General features: G+C 53.4%; 1 protein-coding gene across 2 annotated transcripts in view; it reads right to left on the bottom strand.

Moving 5' to 3' along the window:
- Positions 1-20,547, bottom strand: part of Tafa5 (TAFA chemokine like family member 5) — a 224,857-nt gene that overhangs the window by 75,554 nt on the left and 128,756 nt on the right. For both annotated transcript variants that reach the window (XM_008826866.1, XM_008826876.1), the window contains exon 2: positions 8,959-9,108. In XM_008826866.1, the coding sequence (XP_008825088.1) occupies positions 8,959-9,108 (150 nt within the window). The remainder of the gene's footprint in view (positions 1-8,958; positions 9,109-20,547) is intronic.

Genomic DNA, 20,547 nt, shown 5'->3' with positions numbered 1-20,547 from the left:
GTGGGTACTGCCTCCTCCAGGAAGCCCTCTCTGGTGCCTCAGTCTCAGTTTATCGCTCCCTCCTGTGACTCCTGTCACAGTGCTCCATTTTCTGAACATCCCACACCCTGCAGGTCTTCATTCTCTGAGACCACAGGTCCTCTTCTACTTTTCTCTGTATCCCAATGCCACAGGCCTGGCCAGCTCAGACCTTTCTAAGAGGAAACAGGCTTTCCACATGGCCTTCTTCCCGGCATCCAAGCTTTCCAGCTGTGTGTCTGGGGCCATCTCCATCCTGCGTGACACTCAGTTTCTCCGTATGTACTGTGAGGAGCTGGAGGGAGCTCGGCAGTCAGGTCCCCCCACACAACGGCTGTCGTCAGTCCCTATTTAAACAGCCTGGGTTCCCAGGTCAGATGTGGCTGTGCTCTGTGGCTCCAGGATGTCACACACTTAGACTCCACTCAGAAAGGCAGAAGGTGCAGAGCCAGGGAGCATTGTAGCCGCCTGCCCAGGGCAATGAGGCTGTGGACACCATCCCAACAGAAATCAAAAGACAAGCCTGCACCCTCAAGAGGGGCTTCACTGGCCTCTTTGGCAGAGCCCCGTGGACACCATCAAACAGTGCTAACAGGTCTCCTTCACCCCGGCGAGGAGTGCCACGTGTGGAAGAGGGAAGAAGAGGTCTGCGGTTGTGTGCATCAAGAAAGACTTGTGCGCCCTGCCCCAGAAAGTGTCAGAAGTGTCTCCACTGATGGCCACAATCAGGATCACAGGCTGTCGCCACACGCTGGGCCCATCAGCCCCGAGTTTCCTGGAATTTCCTCCAAGACTTCAAAGCTATCTCTTCTTGTACATACTAATAACCCTCAAACGCTGATTAAAAACACGAGCTGGAGAGGCTCTAATAGCACCACATGCGCTGGCACAGTACGTATCAAAGATCTGCCAGGCCACGCTGCCACACAGAATGGCGGCGTCCCTGTGGCCCTGCTGCGGCCACGCAGGTTCACCAACCGTGTTGGTGACAAGGTCTTCCTGGAACCCAGCTCTGGGCAGGCATTCCAGAGTCCTCAAGTGTCAAGTGATAACATCCATGCAGCACTGTCACATCTAGAAGTGTCCACGCTGGAGAAGCTGAGTGAGGAACACCCCTCCTGATGGGTTCCAGGACTACTGGGCAAGAGGAGTCACCCCATGGATGAAACGCACCGTGATTTCACAGGAACAGGGCAGCACGGTGAGCAGGCTAGCCTGCGTGGACAGATTCCAATGTACAAACTTCACCTTGATATTTTTTTCCTCCCTCCCTCCTTTTTTTTTGGTCTTTTTGAGACAGGATCTCATGTAGCTCAGACTGACATTCAGCTTGCTCTGAAGTCAAGACTGAGCTTAACCTCCTAAGCTTCCCTCTTTCCTTTCCCAAAAGTTAGAATCATGGCATGCATCAAGTGTTTCCACATTTCCTAATTGCTATACTCTTAAACTGTCCCCCAAATTCACACTGAAAACTTAACCCCAATGCAACATATTGGGTCACAGGGGATGGTGTTTAGTCACAAGAACTCTACCCTTATGAACACATTGATGCAGCCAATCAAGGGCTTGGCAGAGGGAGTTCGGCCCACGTTAGGTGATAGCAAGCACTCTCACCCTCTGGGAGCCCTCAGCTGACACTGTACAGGCTAATGCTGGACCGCAGCCTGCCCAACCGTGGCCTGCCTGACCGTGGCCGTCCCGGCCTCCAGAGCTGGGAGGAAATGCATTTCTGTCCTTTATAAATTACCCAGTTTCAGGGATTTTGTTGTGGCAGCAGAGTGGGCTAAAATAGAAATAGACAGAAACCCCTCTATTTTTCTCTAACTACAGACACTTAAAAGCCTCGCCCCTGGTGCGGGGGGAGGCCTGCTGCACAGTGTACCCACCGCTGTCCAGCAGGACTGTCAGCTCTCAGAGGCAGCAGGGTGGGTGGGAACGAGGCTGGCAAGCAGAGGTCATCACCTGCCCACTGACAGAACAGACGCCCAGTCCTGCAGGATGCCGCCTACATTGTGAGGCCAACATTTCTCCTCCCACATCCCCTTATGCTCTGCTCTGCCTGACTCGGCCCTGAGCCTGCTCCCCATTCCCAGTGCTGCTGAGGGGAAGCAGGGGACTCCCTGTGACTATATTGACTATGACAAGTGAAACTCATGTACCAACTCTCCCAAGCACCCTTCCATTTACCCCATACCTTAGTACTAAGGCCAACTAAGTACTTGAACTAAGCCTCCACCCAGGTCCCAAACACCAACATTATGAAGTCATAGATGTCACCCAAACTTACTGCAGTCAATGGGCCAAGGATACCAATCCAGGGACCTCTCACGAGGAAAATGGTCCAAGGGGGATGGCCTGGCATCCTCACACCCGGGACATTGGGCGTTTCTGTCGCCAAATACCACAATGTGGGGATTGCAGATCAGGGCCCCATCAGGATCCTATGAAGCCCATTCCCAGGAGAAGGAACCCCCACTGCCTGTGGGCTGGCTGTCCTCATGGAGGGGGCAAGGGACAGTGGGCTTTGCCGAGCTGAGACAGGAGAGTAACAGAGGCATATCCACGGAAGCCACAGACTCCAGTACAGCCTGGTGCAGACACAGCAGGCCACTACCATAGCCAGGTTCCACACCTGTGGCCTATGAGCCCAGTGGACACTGGAGATGGTACTCCAGGCCGGAGGGGAGAAAAGCAGGCTGCTCGGAGTTCTTGCCAGCCTGAGGCAGGATAAAAAGACAGACGATTCCAGGGACATGGAAGCCTAACAAGCCACTGTGGAGGCTGGTCCAAGCTTCTCCCCAGTGCGAAATGAGAATTCCAACCCCATCAACAATTGTGTGAGGGCTGCAGACAGAGGTGGCATTCCCTTTATACAGAGAGGAATTTTCAAATAAGAGTGCTGAATTAGCAACGAGCCAGGCTGAAGCCTTGAGCACACATGATCCCGAGCGCGGCCTTGCGGTTTCCTCAGACTTTTCCTGGGGATCCAGCAAACAAGATGATGGATTTCGTTTGCATTGAAGCATCTTAACTTCCTTTGTTACCTTAGTAACCAGGGCTTTCCCTTATCAGCTGTAATCCTGTTCAGTGCACCCCAGGAACCACCCTATGATCTCATTTAAATTCCTTAGCCACCCTTGGAGCTGGAACTTTGGAACAAAACAAAATAGTCTCTAATGTACTGTAAAGACAATTAAGCATAATTCTGTAAATTTCTTGAGACCCCGACACTCACACTGAGGTGTCTTAGCCTTGCACTGTGGGCCGCTCTTTCTAGCGACCCTCTTTAAATCTATGTAAAATCTCTTCTTAATAAACTCCAATCTGCTTCATACTGAGTTGTCCTGAAATCCTTTTCTGCAGCAAAGTCAATAATCCTGGCTTCACCTGACTACAGGTCTCTGAATAGAAGCCCTCAGGCTTCTGCAGGTGGCAGTGTGGAGCTATGTCTCCAGCCCCACCCCCTGTCACTGGCATGCCCAGGGTGTGCCACCCTGCTCTGTAAAGCCTCTGAAAAAGGCTGCATTGCACAGGAACCCTGTTCTCCCACACTCCAAGAAAGGAAGAGATCCAAGCAAGGAGGCCACACATCTGCCCCGTCCTCCTTGATCACCAGGCCCCCAACATGCCTGGGGCCACCGTGTTAATTACACACACCAGGCCCCACACACGCTCAGCGGCCCCCCCAGCCTACTCCGCTCAATGCACAGAAAGCCAGGCATTTCCCACCAGTCCCTGCTGCTCTCTGGAGACACAGGCAGAGAGCCAGGCATTAAACACAGCAGGGGAGCCCGCGGCCTGAGCAGAAGGCACCCTGGCACAGACACTCTCAGCTCCATACATACATCAGGTAGTCACTGGACTGCTTAGCTTGTTTCTGACTACTGACAGCAGCAAGATCCAGAAGGATCTGAGAGACATCTCCCCTGAATGATCTTGACCTCCACAGCAGTACCGAACTCTGAGGAAGCACACAGTCCACTGGCACAGGGCCATCAAACCCGGCAGCCACAGCCCAGGTGGGCAGGCTCCCTCCCTGTCCGGGAGACTCCTTGGTAGGGTGGATATAAGTTCACATTCCCATCCTGTGGAACTGGGGCTCTCCTCACACCTGCCACCTTCCTCTCCGATACAAGTCGCTGCTTGCTCAGAGCTGACCAGGTGCCGACACACAGGGTGACCCAAGCCCCATCTGGACCAGGCTCATCTGAAGACACCACGGCTGTGTTTGAGGAAGTGGAATATGAACAACTTTTTCGAGTATCTCTCAGTTCCTGGGCGTTTACAGCACAGTCTGACCCAGGCGTGAATTCTAGAGCAGCGGCCTCGGACAACAGAGTGTACTAACTGATTGGATTCAGTGCCTACTCTTCCTGCCAAACCGAGAGCCCCTGGCATCCAGCACCTATGTAGTAAAGTAGATGTCCAAGCAGAGGGATGCTGGGAGCAAGCTGACCCATGACCTGGCCAGGAGCTGAGACAACCAAAAAGACCATCGGGAAGCAGGTCCTGTCTTCCCCAACCGCCACTCACCAAGAAGCTGGTGAGACAGCATGCAGGGCCTTTGCAGCCAGCCAGACAGATCATTCCTGAAGCTGGACATCCTGTGGTCAAGGCCGGCTAACTTCCCACAACCAGTGTTGGGAGCAAGCTGACCCATGACCTGGCCAGGAGCTGAGACAACCAAAAAGACCATCGGGAAGCAGGTCCTGTCTTCCCCAACCGCCACTCACCAAGAAGCTGGTGAGACAGCATGCAGGGCCTTTGCAGCCAGCCAGACAGATCATTCCTGAAGCTGGACATCCTGTGGTCAAGGCCGGCTAACTTCCCACAACCAGTGTTAGTACACTTGGGTCACCCAGAGAAAACATGTGCCCCTTAGCTGCCCCTTCCTATGCCTCTCTCCCTTGGACAGCAGTCAGACAGCTCTGTCCCTGCACTGGCTCAGGACATTCCGTGGCAGTGGTCTCAGCACGTGGCCTTTGGAGCACAGCTTCCTTCACCAGCAGCAGGGTTTCAGCTCTCACATGTGGTGCAGGCTGGCTCATCAACGGACGGCTGGACAGCACTGTGACAGACAGCCACACTCTGCTCACCTGTAAGGGGTGCTGTAAGGGACATTCAGCCATCTCCTCTTGTCGCTTCCAGAGCCCCTGCAGCTCCGGACATCTGAGTGTAAGCTTCATGTGCACAGATACATCTTTATGCCTTTAAGGGATATGCTTCGCACTTCACTAGGACCGCACCTGGGTTTGGTGCTCAGCACCCACAGCAGCTCTCAACAGTCTCTGACTCCAGTTCCAGGAGTACTGGACTCCCCCAGGCAACAGGCACATACATGGAGCACATACATACATGTAGGCAAACACGCATGCATATAAAATAAAAATAAATCTTAAAAAGAAATAAAATGCTTTATCACGTTTATTTATTGTGGGGTGGGTTATGAGTGCACACGTGAATTCAGAGGACAAACTGCTAGAACTGGTTCGTCCTTCTACCATGTGGGTCCTGGGAATTGAACTCAGGTCGTCAGGCTTAGCAACAAGTTCCTGACTTGCTGAGCCATTTCCCTACCCACTCCCTTTTAAATGACATTCATTTATGTCATTTATGTATTTGTGTGTTTATTTATTTATTTATTTAGCACATGCCCTGGCACTCGTGTGGAGGTCAGAGGACCATCTTTGGGAGTTGGGGCTCTCCTTCTACTACATGGGTCCTGGGGAACTCATGTCTCCAGGTAGGGATTGAACTCAGGTCTCTAGGCTTAGCAGCAAACACCTTTACCCACTAAGCCATTTTGCGGGCATGTTTTTCACTTTTTTTTTTTTAATTTCTGTGATTTCACTGGTCACACCTAGGAACCTTTTGCCAAGGTCAAGGGCATGAAGATTCGCCGGCTCCTGAGAGTTCTATCTTTTCACTCTTAGCATCCACTCTGAGTCAACATCTGTGCATAGTGTGAGGCAGGGGTCTGATGTCAGGCCTCAGCATGTGGGAATCTAGTTGCCTTAGACTTATTGAAAAGGTCCCAGAGGAGGGTCTCGGGTACCTGGTGGGAATCAGCCAACTCCTTCTGCACTCTCCATTCTCTGCAACCATTTCACCATCCTTACCCAGAACTGCAGCAGCCGACCGTACAGACCAGTCCTGTGAACACTCCTGTGTTCCCTGTTTCCTTACAGAGAGCCCCATGGCCACATGGGGAACATGCAAGCTGTGTGTTACTGGGCAGACAGCCATCTCTGAATTGCTATCACAGGAGCATAGATTGTCTTACATTGTTCTCAGAGAGCCTGAGACTGCTGAGCTGTTGCCCCCATCTGTAGGGGAGACACAGGCTTTGCCCATGGGCTCTAGCTGGTGAGGAGAGACCAAGCTAGAGCCCTGGGCTGGAACTCTGGTCAGCTCTGCCTCCTGCCCATGTTGGGAAGGACAGCCTGCTGCTGTTCCATCTGGGAAGTACAGACACGTACAATCACCCAAGCAGCTCCAGGGTGGGTGACACAGTCAACCACATCAGAAGGCCCCTTGAGGGCCAGAGGAGAACGACACTAGTCACGCATGGAAGAGCGACTGGATGGCTCTGGGGCACCTTTCTGCAGCTGAGGGCACACTCCTTACACTGTGGCTTCCTGTAGCCCTGACCTCAGCCTGCCCCTCCTACATGGTTCCCAAGGAAACCACCTGCACTCTGGACCGGATGCTCCTGGCCACAGCACTCCAGTGTGTTTTGGGCACTGTTACTCCTAAAGTGAGTCCCTCTTCCCCACGCCTACACTCAGCCCATGCGCCAGAGGCTGGTTTTATTTGGATTTGTTTCCAAAGGAGTTTCAAAAGAAGTCAGAGAAGGGGAATTGCATAAGGTCATTGTTGCGGTTACAGGGAGAGTGTGGGCAGGTCTCAGTTCACAGGGCAGCACTGTGGAGGAGTCAGAACCACATGGGTTTCTGCCAACAGGAGGGGGAAATACAGTGTATCTACAGACACAGCCGGTGCTCAGGAGCCTGGTTTGCAGTCTGCAGGGCACAGCCCCAAGGTAAGGTCTGCTTGTTGATGTTTCTGGGATGAAAGTAAGCCCCGAGGCAGGTAACAGGCTGGTTTTCAGATCTCTCTTCCTATGGATTCTGTAACAGGGACCAACTCTTGGGCCAGTTCGCAGGTTCAGGGTGCTGGAGACTGATTTCTGCAAAACGCTTTGGCTCAGAAACAGGCTAAGGAGGACTATACTCAGGAGTTCATCTCCAACAGCACCCTCTTTCTGCAATGTGCAGCTTTACTGGTGATCGCTTCATCCCTTGAGACCGCACTCAAATGCTCCCTCAGGGACGCCTCCCTGCCCAACAGATGCACCCCAGTACTCGCAGCATTGCAACGTCCAGGGATGAGGAGTTAAGAGAGCTGATCTCCCCGATTCTTCCTACACCTGGGAGCATGCACCTTATTTTAGAGAGAGAATGAGTGAGCAAATTTATGGACATCTGTAAAGCCAGCTCATAAAGGACTATGTGGCCTCTCAACAGCAACTCTGTCCTAGCATTTTAGCTCCTGATTTCAGGGTCAGCACAGATCATGCCAGGCTAAACGCCACTGGCATTCAACGCCAGCTGGGCCAACACGACACAAATTCTCTTCAGCAGACACAATCTCATGCAAGGAAACTTATTATGCACACAGTGCAAGAAAATAGAAAAGCAAAAATTAAATTAGACAGCAGCCTGGAAAATGCCCACTGTGCAGAAAATGTAAGCGAACTAATTTATATGGCCTCCCTTAAAAATGGTGAGGTTTTAATTTGGGTCTCTGGGACCTGAGGCACCGGGAGGTTTGTGGGAGAGACACAGACGCAGTTTCAGATGGGCAGACCCAGATTCAATTAGCAATCAGTCCAGACCCCCGTCCCCCGTCAGGCTCTCAGAAGGATTAAAAGAAGAGGAAGGACTGGGGCCGGCAGCTCCGCACCAGCCCACACTGGTTCTCGAGAATCAATCAACATCACCAAGACGCAGTTCCACCCAGACCACCCCTTGGGATCCAGGACACGGATTCTGATCCTGGGATCCTAGTGGCTGCAAACAGGGTCAGCTGATGGAGGGCATCCAGAACTGTGAACTGCAGGTATCTCCATGAGGTCAGACTTGCCTCACTGCCCCTTGGCTTGTCCCTCTCGGTTTAGGTCATTGGAAGCACCAAGAATTCCACTGCCCCTTGTCCTGGCCTGAAGCTCGGCCTCATCCCACACTCTCCTGAGCTACAGATGGTCCCCAACCCTTGTAAACTGACGATAGGAATGTGGGTGGCACATGGACATGGGGTCCAGAGAAGGCACTGAGGGAAGGCACTGTATCCTGGGGTCTTCAGGGAAGGGCCAGCCCCCGAGTCAGAGCCGAGCTAGCTCTAAGCCCCAAGATGCACAGGCATCTGAGACCTGAACTGCTTGTTCATTCTAGGGCAAAGTAGAGTCTGGCCAAATACTTGGTGGGTCACAGCCAGGAGGCAGCTCAGACTCTGCCCAGCCCTGTCCTGACTAACCCTTGTTCCCAGGACCCTGATGGCCCCTTCCAAGAAAGCCTTCCTGGCTTTGGGGGACAACTGTCATGCTGGTTCTGGCTTAGCTTGATAGAATACTCAAGAGAGGTTAGGATGGGACCCCACCTGGTTGGAGACTTCAGGGCCTTGACACTTGGAATACAGAAACCATGCTGTGAGAGGCCACCCCCATGGGCATGGGCCATGCTACCCACAAGTGCAATCTTGCGAGATGTGCTGACTCAAGGAAAGCTAGCCCAGCCAGAGGCCCAGCGCTAAGGGTGTGCCTTGAGGCCCTGACCTTAGAACGTTCTGGAGAAAGCCACATCAGAATGATACCTGGCTCTCACAGCAGCCCACAAGCTTAGCTCAGCACCCAGGAGCGTCACCTGGGCTGGGGGCTCTTACCATCCACACAAGCAGGCCGGGCTCTCGTGGTGCCAGCAATCTGCCCCTTTCTGCATGCACAGCGAGCTGTCTGCCGGGCGATCGTTCTCCGTGGCTGGCTGCTGTCCCTGTCCAGGGTCACAATCTCACAGGTGCCGGCGGCCAGCTGACCTGCAAGGAAGGAGAGTCACAAGCTGAGTGGACGCAGCCTGGACACCTACAGCCTGAGCCCACCCAGCCCCCACCGAGAGCGTGGCCCACCACAGCTGGCTCGGTGGAAGTGATGTGACAGCCAGTGGCCTACATTCTGAATGCCAGGCATTACAGGCAGCCCTGTCCCAAAGGACAGGAAATTAAATGTGGCCCTCTCAGCCACACACGGAAATGAAAACAGGGAATCACGGGAAGGCGTTGTGTCCCTCCCTCTACATACTCTGGCCTTTCACAAGAAAACGACCTGCCAGATTACAAGGTCCCCAAGCCGAGTCCCACGTCTCCATCCCCAGCACACTGCTCTCAGGATGTGGCATCTTAGAGCCACATAAAAAGTCAGACCTTCTCTGGAGTGTTGAAGGTGTGTGCACTGCCATACTGCCAGGGGGAACCACCATCCCCTGGCACAGAAGTCAGGGCAACTGGGGAGTGAGCTGGAGGCATCAGTACCAGGAGGCCCATGGTTCCCTACCTTCCTGAAGGACTAAACATGACCACACACATGGGTATCTATGAGAAGTACACACACACAACACAGATATTACATGCTATATGCCTGGCTGGTAGACACAGGGCAGACTACACAGGTATACACAGGAGGCACACAAGTAAAAACATACACAGTTCATATGGGCACACAGCTGCAGGGGTGCATGTGCTGTGTAGACACTCACATATGCACCTATGTGTACACAGGCTACATGAATGCACATGTGTAGACACAGGTGCACACGGGTATGCTCAGCTGTACTCAGATTCATGGGTTACATGTAAGTATGCATGTACACGCACACATACACACGGGTATGCTCAGCTGCACTAAGGTACACACAGTGAACATGGGTGTGCTGGTGTAAGCGTGTAAGTACACACAGGCACTCAGGGCCCAGGGCCGCATCTGCACAGGAAGGGAGGCATTTCTCCCAACAACCCAACCCAAGTTGAGCATCTGTCACTGCTCACCCCCACTTACTCCTGAGTGCAGAGCCCACGGGTCTCTGAGGAATGTGGCGGACTTCTCCAGGGAGGGAAGGTGAACCTTACCAGGAGAGGGAATTCCTGTGGGTAGTGGCTCCTAAATTTACACTATCAGTGCTTGGCCAACACCCATAAACGCTAAAGAGTAACACTGTCCAATATAGATACTGCCATGCTCGACAGCGGATCATAAATAGGGACAACCGGCCGCCGTGGAGGAGGACAGAGGACATCCCTCAGCCTGACTGGGACTGCCACATTCAGCCCTGCACGGGAAGCACAGGGCCCTTCTGTCACAAAGCCACACAACCTCACTGGGACCCACTCACCAGAACCTGGCATATGAAACTTGCTCACCATGGGGATCTTCCGTCCACTCATCACCCAGAAAGTGCCTACTACCTGCTGCCCTCTGTGCAGAGCCCTGAGAGGGCAGTGAGGAAGGCACATGGGGTCCCACATTCAGGGGTCCTTCCGGCTACAAGGGCGTCTCACAGAAGTGCTGGACGTGGGAAGCCCCCCAACCTGGGAAGGAGGTAGCACGGCGGCCCTCTGAGCTGCAGTGGGACCAGCCGGGAGCCCCCAGGGCTTCTGAGGAGAGTGTCTTCCACAGCAGGTGTTCTTCCTCAGACACAGCACCCTCTACTACTGTCACCCCGACACCCCTCCTCTAGGTAACTAGCACCTGCCCTCTGCCAACCTTGATGTCCCCAGTACCCTCCAGGTCCCCAGAGCAAGAGTCTAGTTGGTGAAGGCATCATACACATTAGCAGAAGTACAGACAGGCTGGCTTGGCTCCAACAGCCTATCAGTGCCCAGGCTGCTCTCAACCTGGGGTGGACCTTGGCTGCATGTTACTAGGGCCACAGAGGGTCATCACCAAAGGCATTGGCCATGCCTAGCCTGGCCCCTTCTGTAAGGCAGGGCTGGGTGGAGCTAGCCAAGTAGCCAGACTTAGCTGCTCAAATCCATGTTGACAGATCGTGGCCAGTGTGCCAAGGTCATGTTGGGAGAGCAGGTCAGCCATATTCAGAGGAAGGATGTGGGTAGCCAGGTGTGCTGGACGCTTTAGTGTCAACTTGACTCACCTGGGTTGAGGGAGCCTCAATTGGGGAATTGCCTTCATTGGATTGGTCTGTGGCCATATCGTGGGGATCTTCTTGATTGTTAAGTGATGTGGGTGCTGCCACCCCTGGGCAGGTGGGCCTGTGTTACATAAGAAAGCAGGCTGAGCAGGGGCCAGGGAGCAAGCCAGTAAGCAGCGTTCCTCCATGGCCTGTGCTCCAGCTCCTGCCTCCAGGTTCCTGCCCTGAGTTCCTACCTTGGGCTCCCTGATGAACTGTGACCTGGGAGATGTAAGACAAATAGACCCCTTCCTCCCCAAGTTGGTACTTGTCAGAGTATTTTGTCACAGCAATGAAGAGACAAACTAAGACACCAGGGTCTCACTGAGGACTCTGAACCACCCCAACCCCAAGTGCCCAGGCTCACCCAAGCAGAACACTAGTTTCTGGTTAGAGCTGCCTCCCTCTGCCTACACATTTGACTCACTCTACCCAGTTACACTCAAATTACATGCTGCTGTTGAGATGCGGGCACAAACAAACAAAGGCACAAACAAGCAGACAGGCAGGCCAGGCAGAAGACACTGGCCTGATCACAGAGCTCTGTGCCTCAAATAGGCTGAGGGGCACACTGGCCAGGAGCAGATCACAAGCTCTGACACATGCAAGAAAGAAGCTGTGAATTCCTCCTTGTGCCACAACTGCAGTGTCGATGGGCAGCCACATGGTCACCGCCCCCAGCTGCTATTTTAAGCCCTGCAGGCTGGCTCCAACAACCTGCTATTCCCGTCCACCTTGACCTCTGCAGCAGAGGCTTATGGTGTCTGGCCAACCTTGGGCCAGCTGGCTCCTCAGGGCAGAAGGCCTGGGCAGTTCTCTGGAGCTGTCCGCCCATGGACTGGCCCAGAAAAGGCTTCAGAGGTGGGGGACACCATCAAGCCAATGGATATGCACAGCGGGCTTCTGGGAGAAGTCTGTGGGGACCAGCAGCGTCCGCCCTGGGCCCCAGTTCTGGTTCTCTGAGAGCAGGAAACCCAAGGCCATATGGGATGTCCAAGTGTGCTGGTTGGTCAGCTTCAATGGCCAACCTGACAAACCTCGGAAGAGGGAGCATCAGTTGGAGAATTTCCCCTGTCAGACTGGCCTGCGGGCATGCCAGTGAGGCATTTTTTCTCTTAAAAATTAATTTATTTGGGGGCAGGAGAGATCATTGAGCATTAAGAGCACTGGTTGCTCTTGCAGAGGCCCTGGGTCTGATTCCAAGCACCCACATGGTGGCTAACTGCCATCCATAACTCCAGTTCCAGGGGAATCTGCCACCCTCTACTGCCCTCCCCTGTGCGCAGACCCTGGCCTCCTCTTCCAATACAGATCCTACCCTCCTCCACCCGTGCGCACATCCTGTCCTCCTCTTCCAGTGTACAGGCCCTACAGAAACACCTCTCTCAGGTCCTGTCACACACAGGCATGGCACAGCTGGGACAAGAGAAACAGTCACCATGGACACATCTATACAGCAAAACTCCTGGAGCTGCATTTAGCCCTCAGGGCCTTTTAGGCCTCTAGGGCCCAGGCTGAAAGAGCAGCACAGGCTGCACACATATGGAAGTTCAATGCACGTGGGTATTCGTCCACTCCGACTATTTTCTGTTTGCTGAGAGAGACGAGCTCCCTCTGGGAGGCACAGCACTGCATGGGTCCCCTCAGAACGCTCAGCCATCCCTCACATCAGCAGTCTGGGCTACGGTCAATGGAGGGAACAGACTGTCCCAAAGGCAAAGTGTGCCAAGCGCATGCCAGGTGCAGGATGGGAAGGCAGGATAGCGTCCACACTCGAGCAAGGTTTCATGTGAACGTGACCAAGGCCAGCGACTCCAGATGGGGCGACAGGCCAGCCCCCAGCAGCCAGTGTCCAGAGTTCCTGGGGCAGATGAGAGAAGTGCTGAGAACCTGCAGGGAGCAGACCCCTCCACCTGGGGCACAGACCAGACCGATGAGCCAGTTAGTCCAACAGGCCTGTGACACAAATTTGACAGCATGTTTGGTAATGCTGTGTGACAGAATAAAGATTCAATGTGACTTTGACAGGCGCAGAGAAGATGACATTTAACAATCATAAATGTCAATTTTCTGTTTGGATTAGAACAAAAACAGGTGAACCTGGAGGTCAGTGGGGCCTGAGGGCCTGTGTCACGTGGCCCAATCTTGCTATGGGGTCCAGGGTCACTCAGAAGATCGGGTGGGTGGCACCATGGAACCCATGGGTGATACAGACAGCAAGGGAACATGGGACACCCTGGGCCTGGGGGGATGCTGGGGAGGGTTGCAGGGTTGTGCTTTGTTAGATGTTCCTTATCTGTGACTAGGAAAGTTTGGGGTCATCGGGTGCAAGAGAAGTCCTGGTGGGTCTGCAGGTCAATCAGGAGCATCCTCGAAGCTCAGGCCAGCAGGGCTAGGGATGGACAGCCTGCCGGGTCCCCACATCATGATGATCAGAGAACAAGAGTCTGGAGGTTGTCTTTGGACTGAGACAGCTGGCTCTGGTAGTGAGGACAAGCTGCCCAGCAGAGGACATTAGGGACATCAAGGGAATCCAGGCTTAGGCCTGGAGAAGAGGGTAGAAGCTGAGGTCCAGTGTTTCCCAATCTATCAGGACCCGCTAATGACCGGCAAGTAAACGAAGTTCACGGAAGGTCATGTCTGCTACATTGCTCATGGACAGCCCAGCCCTGTTCTAAAACACACAGCTGAGCAGCTGTGGTTTCTGTACCCAGAGAAACATCACATCCCCATACAGCATCTCTCCACAGCCTTAGGGGTGCCCGCATGCCCCAGGCAGACAATTCCTGCCACTCCAACTCACCAGTTAGCTCCCAGGACAGAGAGCCCAGGAACACAGCTAGGGATAGCTTTGCTTTGGGGGAGTGAAAAATCGATGTGGTTAAAGTGCTGGTGACACAGACACAGGTGAAAGTGTATGCATCTACTGTGTGCCTGAGAGTGCTCTGTACATGATGGTCAAACTCCAGACCTGGTGATGTGGGGGCAGTGTTCCCGCCCGCTGGGCCTCCATGCCTGCCCTGGGCTGGTCCTTGGGGCACAGGCCTGGTTCTTGTGCATTAAGCATCAGGAATATAAACTGTTGTTTTGGACCCCTACTCTACAGAGAGGGCTTGGCCCAGGGCTGGCTCTGATTTGGCAAAGTATGAATCTTCTGTAAGTGACACAAAGAGCTGATCTGACTTACTCACCCCGACCATCGCCCACATCACAAGGCAGAGGGACCCAGAAACGCCAGGGACCCAGAGACCCTGCTTGTACCTTCAGGGCCACGCTTGTCACGTCACGTGCCGTGTACCAGAGATCCACCTCAGGGTTCTATCTCTTCTGTCACCGCTGGAAGGTGTAATAACTCCTGCTGGCCAGGGCCCAACTTAAACTCTTGGGATCCCCATCCCCACATGGTAGAACTTGCACCCAAACAAACTGGGCCTTTGCAGTAAATATGATGGGGTATTTGTGGTTCAGAAGGGGCCAGGGTCATGCCATTGATGGGAGGTGGTGCTGAGACTGGCCAGACATCAGTCTACATCAGACACCTCCATCTCCCCACCATGGCACAAGACCTTACCTTCAAACTGAAGATCGCCAAACAATCGCTCTGTGCCGTGCTCACAAATTAAGTGATTAATACTTAGTTTTATCCCCAATTCTATAGACAAACCATACAAGGATTAAAGTGTGTAGGAAAGTTATTTAAGATCTGATGAAGTATCTGTCTCAATATTTGAGGTACAGTGGAATCAAGTCTCCGTTAAACCTTGGGTATCAATCCTCTATCACACTTGGGCTTCCACTGAGTCAATAAGTGTGCCCTATTCTGCATAGAAGATTCCAGACCAACTGCGGCGAGTTGTCACACCATGACAGGGTGTGAACAAGGAAGGCGGATGAAGCCTGCAGAGGGCCCACTGCTGGGTCAGCCCACAACCTGGTCCTGTGGCTGGACCAGGCTTCCTCAGAGATGCCCAGGGCTAAGTCAGCAGACCCCAGGCTCTGCCTCTCTCTAGAGAGGACATGGCTTATCCCATGTGGGGAAGGAACAGCATTGTCACCAGGAGACAAATCAGGCCCAGAGACTAAGAATAAGAAGCAGGTCTCTCTGGTCCTGTAGGTCTTAGAGGTTCTAGAACCTCTGCCCAGGGCGAGCACTTCTCCCAGTGAGTCTCACAGGCAATGAGCCCTGCAGGCCAAGGGGAGACTCCTCAGGACACCCAGACCCAGGCTGAGCTGTCCCAGAGTAAGGAAATGGGGACAGCACAGAGCGACAGGCAGTACGATGGCTCCTGGTGCTGTAAGCCCAGTGGCTTCCCTGGGGTCCTGTGTGGACACAAAAGAATCCCTGAATGAGCATGCCTGATATGTTACAGAGACTCTACGGAGCCCTGAAGCCAGTTCAACCTGGCCCATTCGTCTGTGTAGACAGTCACAGAAGTATAGGTAAGTTCATGTGTAGCCCATACCTGCCTCTGTCAGAGAGGCAACAGGTTCATGGCTAGGATTCACACACTCAGAGGCATATACACACATCATACTACCTACATATACGCAGACCACACTTTGCACACACAAACCTATACATGTCACACACCCGCATACTCATACAAAGACACATGTATATGCAGACCATACCATGCAGACACACACGGGACACATTGTATTTACACACCAAGCTATGTTCTCATGCTACCTGCATACACCTCAAGCTTGCACTCACACAGCACACACACATTGCTGTGGATAATTACACAGCAGATGCTGTACACACCAAGGCCTCACTAATACAGACAAGCAAGGTCGGGGTGTTTCTCAGGTTCAACATCAAGAATGTCCCGGTGTGCTGGACAGCTTTAGTGCCAACTTGGCACACCTGGGTTGAGGGAGCCTCAGTTGGGGAATTTCCTCTACTGAACTGGCCTGTGGCCATGTCTGAGGGGCATCTTCTTGATGAGTGATGTGGGAGGGCCCAGCCCACTGTGGGTGGTGCTACCCATGGGCAGGTGGGCCTCTGTTGTATAAGAAAGCAGGCTGAGCAGGGGCCAGGGGAGCAAGCCAGTAAGCAGCATTCCTCCATGGCCTGTGCTCCAGCTCCTGCCTCCAGGTTCCTGCCCTGAGTTCCTACCTCGGGCTCCCTGATGAACTGTGACCTGGGAGATGTAAGACAAATAAACCCTTTCCTCCCCAAGTTGGTACTGGTCAGAGTGTTTTGTCACAGCAATGAAGAACAAACTAAGACACCCGGTGTGCCATGTGCAGATCCAGCACCTATTTGTCCAAGGCCAGCAGGCTTCTCCAGGGTGCCCACGAGTCCCCAGGCTCTGTCTGCGTCCTCTCTGCTTAAAGGGATCCCTATGGCTGCCCGACTCCCCAGGCCACACAGAACACACACGGCCACCATTGACCCAGGCCCCTCATCCCAGCACCCCAGAGCAGCTTGGTCAACCCTCAACTTCCTCACACAGAAGGAAGCGCAGTAGCTGGGGGAAGTCCACGGCCTGGGCAGACGGGGGCCTCCCATAACCCAGTCAAAGCATCCAGTTACGCTCCCTCTACTGGCTCCTTGGCTCTGCCCTGTCAATAACCCTGTGTGGTTAGGCCACAGATGGCACTGAGAGAAAGTTCAGTGAACATGGAGCCAGCACATAGGTGCAGAAACTTCCTAATGTGATCCAAGTGATAGTAAATACAGTGGTGATGCACATTCCCAGGGACCAGACCAAGAGCCAGGCAGGTCTGAGGCAGAAGCACAGCACCCTGTCTATCCAGGGCACTGAGAGGCCCTTACAAGAAACTCTCATGAGGATGGACCTTCTCCTGGAAAGACAGCTATTCTGGAAGGTTCTGGGTCCAGGAGTGTATGGTCAAGGCAGGGTCATGGAAAACAGCCACAGGCTGAAAGGGAAGTTCCAGGCCTCCTGACATGGCAGACCCTAGAGTTGCAGCCCCACCATCTGCCCGACCCCAGCTCCGGTCTCTGCTCCTGCAGCATGCACACGGTTGCACCTGCTGTCCCAAATGCCTCCCACTGACCTTGAGCTGTTCTCTCCTGTCCATTTGAGCCCCAGCCCTGTCAGGACCCTGCCAGGTCAGGGCCTTGTCCATCACATGCTGGCCAGGGACACACTACACCTGCCCTGAGCCCCATGTTCAAGTGCAGAGGCCACAGGAACCAAGGCCTGGTCCTATGCCTGCCTTCAGCCACAGCCCCAGGACAGGACTGGTCCAGCAGCAGTAGAGACCCAGGACTCTGCACTATCCTTCAGTGTGGACGAATGGCTCCCTAGGCCAGATTTACTGTCCCCTTTGATATGTAAATGTGCACTAATGTCCACCCAAATGCCCAGCCACCAGTGTCCAGGTCCACTGTGTCTGCCAAGCATACATTAGGAAAGTGGGAATCATGCCTGTGTTCCCCACACCGTCCTCATCATAACCTTCCCAAGACAGAGCAGGGAACTGGACTGTTGGCCTGGCTATTGAGCACTCCAACTCCCAGGGCATAAGTTACCATAGCAGTAGGTCCTGGGGGGGCCTCTTTCAGTGCTGGGAACCAGCACTCAGTTTTTCAACAAAGTTGCCTGAATATTCTGGCTTCCTAGAGTCTCCCAAACTCTACGCCAATCAGAGATGATTGTTGATGCAGATTACAAATGGCACAAATGAACGCTCACACGGGCAGGCCCACCACTACCCTAGCAGCTGCAGGAAAATACCTCCCTGTACCGAAGCGTTCACCACTCCAGAGTATGTATGGAGATAGAGACAGAGGCAGGGAGAAACAGCATCCACCAGGAACAGGGGTGGGAACAGGCAGGCGTCTCTGAGGTGAGTGTGGTGGCAGGGGTGGGTAACCCTGTCTCCTGTAGTTTACCTCCACGCAGGACTCAAGGTCATGGAATCTCTAGTAACATGGTAAAGGGAGTTAGTTATAAACAGCTCCCCCATGTAGGAAACAAAGCAGATTCCCTAGGTCATAGACTCTGAAAACATCTTCTCCATGACATGAGGGTGTGTTAAAAATATACAGATAGCAAGAGATATGATTCGGTTAACAGAGTCCATAGTGAGTCACCCTGGGTGCCATGGAATCACGAGGGTCCTGTGCTGGTTAATTTTGTTCAATCTGACACAGACCTAGACATATCTGGGAAGAGGGAATCTCAATTAAGGAATTTCTTCCATTAGATCGGCCTGTGGCCATACCTACGGGGCATTTTCTTGATTGCTAATTGATGTAGGAGGGTGCAGCCCACTATGGGTAGTGACATCCCTAGGTAGGTGGGTCTGAGCTGTATAACAAAGGTAGCTGAGGGGCTGGAGAAATGGAAATGGCTCAGTGGTTAAGAGCACTGGCTGCTCTTGCAGAGGACCCGAGTTCAGTTCCCAGCACCCACACGGCACTGACGTCTGTAACTCCAGTTCCAGGGGAATCGGATGCACTCTTCTGACCTCTACGAGCACTGTACAACACAGGTTCACTCACATACATGCAGGCAGTATGTGCATACACATAAAATAAAAATAATTAATAAAATGAAGAAAGCTAGCTGAACATGAGCCTGGAGCGAGCCAGGAAACAGGTTCCCCCACAGTTTACGTCTCAGGCTCCTGCCTTGGCCACCTTTGATGATGGACTGTAAGCTGTAAGATGATGAGATTCCTTCCTTTCCAGTTTGATTTTGGTCATAGTGTTTATTTACAACAACAGAAAAGCAACCTAGAACAGGTCCTCCTAAGGAGGACAGAAGGAGAGAAGGTGGGTGCTGGGAGACAGACCGAAGGCTGTTCCGGCCTGTGCCCGCCACCCTTGTAAGTAGAACTGCATTTTGGTGAGACGCGTGGGGTCCCACAGCCATGGATGCAGGGGCCAGTAAGCAGAGGGACTGGATTCAAACTTGGGGCATTCTCGCTACCGTCCAGGACCACCTGGTCATTCACAGCAGCTCGGGACATCAGACCCTTAGGAGTAGCTTAGCCTGAGGAGTGGGGGAAAGAATTCACTTGGACCAGCAGCTGTTCCTTGGGGGAGGGCAGAGTCAGGTGATAAGAGTCTGACCCTTCTGAATAACTAAGTAAAGGGGGGTAGCTTGGGGGCTTCCTCCAATCTGTCATCAGGGCCTGACTAGCTGAAAACACAGTGAACCCCAAGTTGCTGTCCATGAAGACAGCCCAAGATCCCTGCTTCTAGTACTGTCACTCCAGTGACTTGGGGCTCAGGACTCCTCAGCAGGGCCCAGCAGCCCAGTTGGGTGCCACCACACCAGCCTGATGGAGGGTGGGAAGAAGAACTGGGGCACTTACTGCTCTCCACAGGTTCCCACCGGGCGGAGGCTGCTTTGATACTCAGAGAAATGTCCACAGGGAAGCGCCTGGCCAGCTGGTTTCCACTCAATTATCCCCTTAATGTGCATATTCATGAGGTGCCGCCTGCCTCCATGGCAGGTCTAGCACAGGCCCCAAGGCTGATCCTGAATAGTCCTGGAAAGCTGTTGCTACAACATCATAAACACAGTGATTATGGCTCAGTTTACAACTTCTCCAAGGTCAATAAAAGACATGCTGCAGGCTTGCCATATCCACGGTGGGAAAGTAGGAACCACAGCCCAGTGGGCACGGGCGCCTGAACTGAGGTGGCAAGGCAGGTTCTTGGTCTCGAAGCCATAGTAACAGGCCTTTCCTAGAACACTCCCACCCCACCTGCAGGGCCTTCTGTGCTGGCCAGTGCAAGTCCTGAGCAACAGTGCTGGGTAGCGAAGACAGTGCCATCCCATAATCCCCCTCCAGCTAGAAAGTGCCTAGTACATCCTGCAATCAGAGTCCCCTCTCAGGAGATCCTGGCATCCATGCAGCCTGCCTCAGGTCAAGTGAGTTCCCGATCTGGTGGGGATCAAAGGCCCACCTATGCAAAGTGCACAGGGTTTCCTGGCTGTCTGGGTCCCTCAGACCCTGACATTCCAGGAGGTACATGAGGTTTAAGCAGAGGTGAAAGTTCTGTTTGCATCTTCTCTGCCAGGAAGAGAGGAAGGACACAGGACATGAGGGTGAGGGAAGGGATGGGGATTAGAATCTCCCTCCACATTCAGGACGTTCAACTGGGGTAGACCTGAGAGATCGCAGGACACAGAGGTGCCAGCCAAGGACAGTGGCAGAGAAGGGGAGGCCAGTTCCAAGGTCAAAGCACTCACAGCACCTGTTCACAGCATACACACAGAGATACCACACAGCAACGAACCACTGCCAGCAACCAAACCTGCGCATGATGGAGCACTTCAGTGTTCAGGGACCACCTTTGTCT

Source organism: Nannospalax galili, unplaced genomic scaffold, assembly GCF_000622305.1.
Source record: "Nannospalax galili isolate Female #2095 unplaced genomic scaffold, S.galili_v1.0 scaffold830, whole genome shotgun sequence".
Taxonomy (NCBI): Eukaryota; Metazoa; Chordata; class Mammalia; order Rodentia; family Spalacidae; genus Nannospalax; species Nannospalax galili.
The sequence above is the reverse complement of the archived record's forward strand: the minus strand, read 5'-3'. Positions and strand labels throughout refer to the sequence as shown.